The 9,534-nt window shown below is 34.3% G+C and overlaps 2 protein-coding genes across 2 annotated transcripts in view; both read right to left on the reverse strand.

Moving 5' to 3' along the window:
* Window positions 1-235: 235 nt before the first annotated feature.
* LOC111632766 (cyclin-dependent kinase 17-like) overlaps window positions 236-9,534 on the reverse strand; it is a 49,393-nt gene continuing 40,094 nt past the window's right edge. Inside the window, exons 13-16 of the mRNA XM_023377287.1 lie at window positions 8,959-9,202; window positions 8,797-8,887; window positions 8,651-8,728; window positions 236-1,244 (exon numbers count right to left, since the gene is read on the reverse strand). Coding sequence (XP_023233055.1) covers window positions 1,210-1,244; window positions 8,651-8,728; window positions 8,797-8,887; window positions 8,959-9,202 — 448 coding nt within the window. The 3' untranslated portion in view covers window positions 236-1,209. The remainder of the gene's footprint in view (window positions 1,245-8,650; window positions 8,729-8,796; window positions 8,888-8,958; window positions 9,203-9,534) is intronic.
* Window positions 1,290-6,150, reverse strand: LOC111632765. The gene has a single exon (XM_023377286.1). The coding sequence runs from the start codon at window positions 2,711-2,713 to the stop codon at window positions 1,988-1,990; it is 726 nt and encodes a 241-aa protein (XP_023233054.1). The 5' UTR covers window positions 2,714-6,150; the 3' UTR covers window positions 1,290-1,987.

Here is a 9,534-nt window from a genome sequence, read left to right on the forward strand (position 1 = left end):
GTACATAAATAAGTGCTTGTAATGTGTTTAAAAAGCTAGTACAAAATCTGACTACATATAAAATCATATAGATTTACTTTAAGGCACTCTACAACTGTTTCTACGTACGGTTACGATTAATTTCCTTTTCTCAAACTTTTCCCTTTCATGGCATGATGCCGTTGTGACTGTTACCTTTGTATCCGTGGTTCGAAACGCCACCTCGAACGTTGCTACTGTACATCAAGCACTTGTCAACAATATTAAATTGCATTTACATTATGCAACGTACAGGAATACATATATATTCCACTCCCATCTAATTAAAAGCACCGATTTCATGCGATAAAGATGGGAAAAACTCTTAAAACTTTAAAAATTATCAAGAAAGTATTTATCACAGATAACACAAGTACAGTAGAAATATACAGTTTTTTTCCCAATTAGCTAATGTCTTATACGGCGACCAGGCCCGTAGCACCCGAAAAGTGAAAATAGAAATAGGAATAAAACTAACAATATAGGCTAGGAGAAAACATTGAGCATATTTATGTACAATATCAAAGAATAGAGGTGAATATAATTTGTAGACACAACAAATTATTTACACTAGAGGGGTGGATAAAGTCAATTCCCGGCAGGACGAAAAATAAGTGCTCGTGCGAGCTGAGCAGTAGGTTCCCTTAATCCATCGTGATATGTTCCAACACCAAGCTTATTAATGCCAAGCAGCAACAATATTTGTGCTTTATAGACATGAGATATAATACAAATACGGGATGATCAATTGAGCAGAACTTTTGGCTAATTTAATATGTTTCTAGGAGGATAAATTTATTGCAATGTAAATTTACAGCTAGATACACAAATAAAAATTGTAAAAATTATTGGATATGTGTATTTATGAATCGTGTGTGTATGTATTTATGTATGTGTAATTTTTTGTTATTTACAGTGACGGTTGTCTTCGGTACTTACAGTTCTATCATTCTAAGGCCACAAGAAAAACAAAACAGGAACATTACATTAAATCCATGCTTAAATGGCACATTTCTATGGTACTAGGTGATTGAATCTGAAGTGAATCTGATATTGGCATGGATATAAATATCATTATGTACAATGATAAAATTTTGAAATATACACTGACTTTGATTATTAAATATAAGAAATACAACGCAGCGTCTGCCAGCAGAGTTCCAATGAGAGAGATGAATTTTTATGGCATGATTATAACAACATACTCTTTCTTCTACGAACAGTATCTGTAAAAAAAAAAAAACTTTAATAAGTTCGCTTAATTCTGTATTAGTATAATTATAGTAAAATCAGTTAAAGTTTAGATTTTCTTAAAGCTATTGAACAGAATTTCTGACTTTTAGTATTTGATAATGCAGCTAATATTTTAATAGTATTGTATTTAAATAAGATATATATTTCACATTTAAAAAATATTCTTGTATTGATTTTCATATGTTGATTTTATTAACTATGGACTGTTGTTGAGCCCTCCAGCAAGTCAGTTTTAAACTTGTTCTTTTTATCTGTCTACAAAATATTCAACATTGATATTATGTCCTGGTATATAAAAGAAATATTCTATAGTTTTCAACAATTTGGAATGACGTTCACAGCAGACATTTGCATTGAAATATCCATTTCTGATGCAAGCTAAATTATAAAATGACAATCGGCACTTGTTTGATTATAATAAATAATTTTGGTTTGATTAGCTTAATATACAGGATGTTTCAAAACTAAATGTCAGAAATGTAAAGGCAGGTAGAAGGGACCTAAATAAGCAGATTTCGTATAGGAATGTGGATGCAGAAATGCAGTGTTGAAGAGCTAGCATGTAAGGCAGTACTAACAACAGATAAGTGAAAAAACAAATAAAGACAAAGGAAAGCAACAATTTATTTATCAAGTGGTTTACAATAACTGCTCAAAAGAGCGACCACCAACAGCGATACAAGGTTCACAGTGGCGGCACATGGATTGGCGTACATTAGTAAAAAACGTCGGGCATGTCACGCACATTTCCAGCAGCAACAGACAGTCTGGCAACCAGATCATCTTCAGATGTTATGGGACTATTGTACACAGTGCTCTTAATGTGACCCCAAAAGAAGAAAACCAAGCATGTCAAATCTGGGGAGTGCGGTGGCCAAGGAACAGGTCTGCCCCATCCTATCCAATGCTGGCCATAGACAGTGTCCAGGTGATTCCTGATATTCCTACTGGAGTGAGCTAGGACTCCGTTGTGCTGGAACCACATTCGAGTGCGAACAGCTGGAGGAAGACAGACCAGAAGTTCAGGTAAGACCTCTTGTAGGAAGATGCCGTATGTGTGGCTGGTTAAACGACTAGGTAGAATGTATGGTCCTACTAAGTTGTTGTACACAATGCCTGCCCAAACATTAATGGAAAACCTTTCTTGGTAGCCATGTGGGTTATCATTTGCCCAAAGGTGAGAGTTATGGGTAGCCTCATCAGTGAATAAAATATCTGCAGGGAAGGTGGCATTGGCTGCAGCCTGCTGTAGGTAACAGTGGGCAAAGTTGACATGCAGAGGATAATCGGCAGGGGTCAGTACTTGCACTCTCTGCAAATGATACAGGTGCATCCTGTCTTCATGTAAAGTCCTCCAAACAGTTGCATGGCTCACACCCAACAGTTCTTGAGCTTGTCGTAGGACTATACTCTGCATAATACTGCTGCTTCCGGTGCCCATATCACGCCAGGAAGCATAAGCTGATCCACTTGCACACAACTCCCAATGAAGATGCTCGAATGTTCAGCGATCCGGCAGATTCCTACCCATAAATTGCTCCATATACATCCTTTGAGCAGCCGCTCCATTTCCTTGTGAAACCCCATACATGTCAGCAAGCTCTGCATTGGTGTAACAATGCATGTTGCTCAAAATCTGTGCGGGAAATGATGATTCAAGCCAGCAAAGTACTTTCATCCACCAAACTCAACAGTGCCCTCTTGTGAAATTTCTGCACCCACATTCCTATATGACATCTGCTTATTTAGGTCCCTTCTATCTGCCTTTACATTTCTAACATATAGTTTTGAAACACCCTGTATATTTACATAGATTCTTTAAAACACAACTTTTACACTGTCTATCTGTTAAAATAATCCAATAGACTTTTAATGCATTAAAGATATATTTTTGTATTTTTTGTAGAACAGCTACAAATGTGCATGACACGAGATGAATCTTGGTGGTAATTCAACAAACAGCCATGATGATCAGACAATGTCTGTGCTGTTTTTCTCAAAGGAATTTGTGCAAGATGTATAGAGAATAATTTGGTCATATGGCATGATTTTGTCTTTTGGTTTCTTAAGTCTATGTGAGAATTAAACTAAAGCAGATTATGTCATACACTTTTTTTCTTGCACTGGTGGTACACCGAGTAACTGATATTTAAGTTTTTCAGTTTATAAAAAGAAAGCTCCAAATTACATTACATATTTATTATTTATGTTTAAAATTAAACACCATGAATTACATGAGAATTGGGAAAGTTAAGGGATAAATATATATCAAAAACTAAACTTTATTTCTTAATTTAGTTACATAATTTATTTTTATCATTGACATTAAAGTCGTACAATTGGTCTCCATTTTTGCAGAGGCATCTATCTCAGTGTTCTGATGACTAGTATAGCTATTTCTAGATTTTGACTTAAATATTATTACCTGACCTATAACATTTTCTTTGGAGATGCTTCTTGATTTGTGGGAAAAGGTGAAAGTCTGGGCCAAAGCCTCTCACTTCCACTTCTGCAGCAATGCAACAACTGTGTCTTTGGTAGTGTTCAAGCATGCATTGTTATGCAGAACCACAACAAGGCCTAGCCTTCTTTGAACAAGCAACTGTTATCCTCTTTGGTGAGAACACCACATGAAGTTCTCAAAAGACAATCATCCAGCATTTGTTGACATCTTGAACTTCCTATTGACAAAGCATATTTTCTTGGTTTCGGGTTGGAATTGATGAACTTCCATTATCACTAGAGATAAAATCTAAGTTTTATCTCCAGTGACAATGTAACTTAAAAATTCTTCCTCCTTTTCTATATAACAGCACAAGTGTTCCATTTGCAGACCCATCTGCCGAAATCTGCCTGGAGACTTTGTAAAAATTAAAACCAAATGCTTGTGGACAATTTCCCATATAAACATTGAAAATAGAAAATCTCTGTTCCATAGGATGGGGATTTTCCATCAACTCAGAAAATATGAGAGAAGAGTCATTACTATCAGACATTTTAACATACATACAGACTGTTAAATGAAAGATAAAACTATACTGACAAAATTAAGGTCTTAAAATGGGATTAGAAGCAAAGTGCAAATGACTGAAATAAGATGGCCCTGAAAAGAATATTATAATATTTAAAAACTGCTTTTATTGCTCATACTTTTTGAGATTTGATCACTATAATGACATAGACACACAATAAAAATAATCAAATGTAGAATTTAATCAGGGTTTTGAATGGGGAGAGTGATAACAGTGGACTACTCTCTAAAACATCATTAAAATGCATTGTCATTGGGCTCTTAGAAGGATGGGTCTTAGAAGGCTGAAACTTTAAAGACATGCCCTAATTAGAAGTAAATAAATATTTTTTTGTTTTATGTCCTCAAAAAACTTCTTTTTGGTTGCCTACTCAGATTGAAAACATTTCCTGATTTTTTTAAAAAAAACCACCTGAACCAGTATCAAAATAAAAAGAACATCTGGTCATTCCACACTTGGAGGTCATGATGTTCTGCAAATCTTACACACATCAGGCTATGTCTTGATGTTCCCTTTTGAATATATCATTTTGCTTTTCTTTTTTTTTATAAAAAAGATTGCTTTAATTCAAACATTACATCTCATTGATTCAGTGAAGACAAAACTTAAGGACATGGCATTTGTACATGAATAGAATTGTATAACTTGACATCTAAGACAGAGTAATACACACCCTGTAGGATTTTAAGACAATAAAAGTAAGTCTCTGGTGAAAAAGATACATACAGTAGTTGGACATGTGTGGAAAATGGATGAAAACTACTTACTAATACCCATGGAGAGAGTCTATATGAAACTGTGATGCAGCACTCAACTCCTTGGAAGGGTCAGTGACTTTTTCTAGTTATCATTGCTAGAAATTGGGATCATCCTTATGTTTTGGTCATGTCTGTAGCTTTTTACAGAAGATTGAAAACACTTCCATAGATTTGAAACTATCTGTTGCCAGAAGCTACTATAATATAGTGAGTGCTATATGTTCTTGCACTGAGCCATATCTGCTTTGAAGCAAGGATTGAGAGTATTCAAATGTCACTAAAGACAACTTGTTTTTGAAGAGCTACATTATAGTCCTTTCTGATGCAAACTAATGCTATGGTAGAGCTATAAAGATCGTGCAAAAAACAAAGTTCATCATCTCCAATAGAGGTATCAATAGTATAATTAATAGACACAAAAACCATGAACCAGTATTGTTTAATATAAAGCTGTTTGGTTGATACATATTAAACAATACATTGTAATATGAGGTGAATTTAGGTCCCCAGAATATGGGAGTTATACTGTTCAGGTTGGTTAATATGAAGGTATATGTAATGTTAAATATGTAAAATCATAAGAATGAAATTTTCTAAGGTGGTAGTAAACAGGCACCATGACCTCCAAGAAATGAGCATAGTCATACAAAGGTTATAATGTAGAAAGTCTGTATATTAGTGACAAATGAAAGTTCTGCAGCAATACATGATATTGCTAAACGTGCACAGATAAAGAGTAAAAATGCATCTTATAATCAAACAGGACTTGAGGATAAAACATAAAAAAATACCAAGCCCATGTGTAGAACAAAAAGTCATTGCTTACAAATGCCATCTTTGGATTAAACAGATGAAAATTTGCATTGTCTCTCAATGAAGCATAGCTGTGTATTAATACCTTATTACATTTGGATAAGTACACCTATTACCAAGGTGAAGATGGGAAAGGCCATTCTGACTAAATGCATTAACAATGAGAGAATTTTCAACAAGGCTTCATGGTGGTAACAGGATATTCCTACAATGACAAAATGAAGATATGCCAAGTAAAACGGTATTTGGGACAAGAGTATGTCTCACAGACTCACTACTAACAAGGGAACTGTCGGAGTGGCATCTAATAAATTTTAATAAAATTTAGTTAATAGTTACGTTAAAAGTATACAAACTCTATATTAAATTTGTAGTATTCACTAAAAGAGTTCATCAGAGTTATTAGCAATCAAATGTCGTACTATTTTATATGCGGATTTTTAAAAGTGAAAGGGTCGCGGAGGAAGACGGCGATATTACATTTAGAATAAATTCTGGAATTTTCGAAAATGGGAGAAGAATTAATAACNTGATTAACTCTTTTAGTGAATACTACAAATTTAATATAGAGTTTGTATACTTTTAACGTAACTATTAACTAAATTTTATTAAAATTTATTAGATGCCACTCCGACAGTTCCCTTGTAAGTGATGCATTTTTGATGAAATTAACCTATCCAATTTCAAAATTTCTATCTGTTGCGTGTTGGCCAGGGTTGAATTTTTGTCGATGCATAACGAAAATTTCCTGTTTTTGAAAAAAAATCATGGCTATTGTATCATCCGAAATTATTTTTTTTATTTTGCACAAACAATATACAGTTTAACCTGATTATAATGTCATAATTTTACTATACTAGATAATGTTAAAAAACCTATTTGTTACAACATAAAACCCTGTTTTAATGTCATATTTGAAGCACTCCTAAATTTACAAAATTAGATTACAAATTTTATTTAACAAAGAAAATACTACGTGTTCAGTCCTAGGGTCAGAGTCCACTTCCTAAAACAATTGTGGGTGGTACTCTCACCATCTGACTGGTTTGCCTGTTTGTAGAGAGTCACCATTTCGTATTTTATTTTGACTCAGTTCTCGGTTCTGAGTACCTACAAGTCTGGTTTTTTTTTATGCGTGCACAATTTGGGCACCTAATCTGTGCCAAATTGCAATTCCTGTCATGTACTCCTTCTTACCTCTATGCTGGTAACACAGCAGGCAGTATGATTTTTATAAACAAGACATAGTCTTGTGAAAAAAATGCTAATGCTAATTTCTACCAGCACACACCCTAGAATGTAAAATATTTACAGTGAAGACATCCCACACCTGTACAGGTCTGATGGTACAGGTCTGATGGTACAAATCTATTAGGACATAGCCACAAGTCACACTGTCCATTCCACTGTCTATTACGAGGTCTGTTCAAAAAGTTCCCTTATTTATTAAAAAAAAAAAAAAATACTTCACTTACAATTTATTGGTCAGGTCCTCTCCAATGTATACACTTATCCTAATGGTGTTTCCACTTTTTGAAACAGTTCTGGAATGCTCATAAGCTCCTCTGGCAAATTTTTCTCTATCTCTGGAATGGTGGCAAATCTTTTTCCTTTGAGCGTATTTTTTAGTTTGGGGAACAGGAAAAAGTCGCTTGGGGCCAGGTCAGGTGAGTGCTATGCTTCCCCACCCACCCCAGTCTTGTTTTTGGCCAAAAACACGCAAGTTCTGAGGGACAAATGAGCCGGTGTGTTGTCGTGGCGAAAAAAACCACTTGCCACTCCTCCAAAGTTTTGGCCATTTTTGCCTGATACTGTCTCTTAGACATTTCATAACCCCAGGTAGTACTCCATGTTGACTGTCTGGCCTGTAGGCACAAGCATCATGATGCACAACCCCTTTGCATCAAAAAAAAAAAATACTCTCAACATCACCTTAACATTTGAGCAAACTTCTCAAGCATTTTTGGGGTGGAGAATATCTTACCCACCCATTGTGTCTTGGTAATCAACTCAAAAGTTTCCATGATGGATTTCCCTGGTTTCACACAGAATTCTGGTTTCATAGAACAACACTGCTTCTTCAAAGAGTTCATTTCTGCAGATCCGATTTTTCACGAACATCACTTTACATAAATAGCTGTAACTAATCATCAAAACAAGATATCAACAAACAGATTGAAGGAGGTTACTTGAGAGGTTTCTGTGGACACAATGCCTCCAAGCAAATTAAAAAATAACCAAGTGGAGGTGTGCTATTCAAAAAGTTCGGAACTTTTTGAACAGTCCTTGTATATGGAACAGAGAGCAATTAAGACAGGTATTTGGAATCCCATTTTATTCTTTACTTGTCAAAGCACCTGATGCCTTTCCCATGGACTTCTGCAAGTTTGGTTTGTTAAAATGTGCACATAGAAATTGTTGCCACAGGTCTCTTGTAGACCCTTGAGCAAAAACAAAGTTTGTAACATTGTTTAAATTTACATCAATGGAAACTGATGTTGATGTTCAGCCAAGCATGTGGAACACATTCATCCAAGAAGGAAGCATTTAGATTAGAGTAATGGTCTAGAATAACTGTTTCAAGTTTATGGTGGTGAAAAATCAGTGTTATATTAGATAATAAATCATTAGTTTGTATGAAAACTGATATCAGTTTCATATTTTTATATTGCTGATCTGTTTTATGTATATCTTTTTTCCCCTCTACTCTAATATGAATTTAAATCTAGAAACGTCTTTTTATTAGAAACTTAATTGTTGATGTAATATAATTACCCAATATTGGAGCAGTCGATGGTCTTCTGCAAAGGTTTTCTCTCAATTGTATTCCTGGGATAGTAAAAATTGATGCAGCTGTAAAGTATTAATTTAATTAATTTAAATAATTTATATTATTATTAGAAAATAAAAACTGTACTCACTGTCAGGAAGTTTACGAATATTTGGACCTAAATCATCAAAATAAGAATGTTCCAATGCTTCTGCTGCACCAATTCGTTGTTTAGGATCATACTAAAAATTGAAAAATGAGCATATGTAATAAATCTTACAAATAAAAAATTTACAGTTAAAAGTTAAATTACCTTTAACAAATTTGTTAATAAATTGATACCATCTGTATCAAGTCTTGGAACTTTCTGTTCAAGAGACTCAGGTTTATATTTTGGAAACTCGTAATTCTGAAATATTTCATTGTTGCTAATATTTGGAATCTCCTCATTTGGAACTCCCAGCATTTGAAAAATTACATGTAGCTGATGTTCAACAGTCGAACCAGGAAATAATGGTTTTCCTTTAGCCATTTCATAAAATATACAACCTACGCCCCTGTTTAAAGTAATTTTAATAAAATTTTACATTAACATCCACTTCTTTTATTTGTCAAAAAGATATTACAATTAATACAAAGTATTGAAAACAGGCCAGGACAATATATATATATCATGAGATCAGCATGTATCCTTTTAACTTTCTCGCAAATAATTTGTTCCGATACGCTGTCGCCGGCACACTGTTTTTCAGTTATCCAAAGCAAAAGCAATTTCTCGACATGATATAATGTTTTCGATCTCTGTTTAGAAATTGATTAAACCCCTTTCGCAACGTTAGCAAATTTAATAATGTCTTTATTTTTGACGATTGTCGATATCGTCGTTCTC

The sequence above is a fragment of the Centruroides sculpturatus genome, unplaced genomic scaffold, assembly GCF_000671375.1.
Source record: "Centruroides sculpturatus isolate CEXI.00-Female unplaced genomic scaffold, Cexi_2.0 scaffold782, whole genome shotgun sequence".
In the NCBI taxonomy this organism is placed as follows: Eukaryota; Metazoa; Arthropoda; class Arachnida; order Scorpiones; family Buthidae; genus Centruroides; species Centruroides sculpturatus.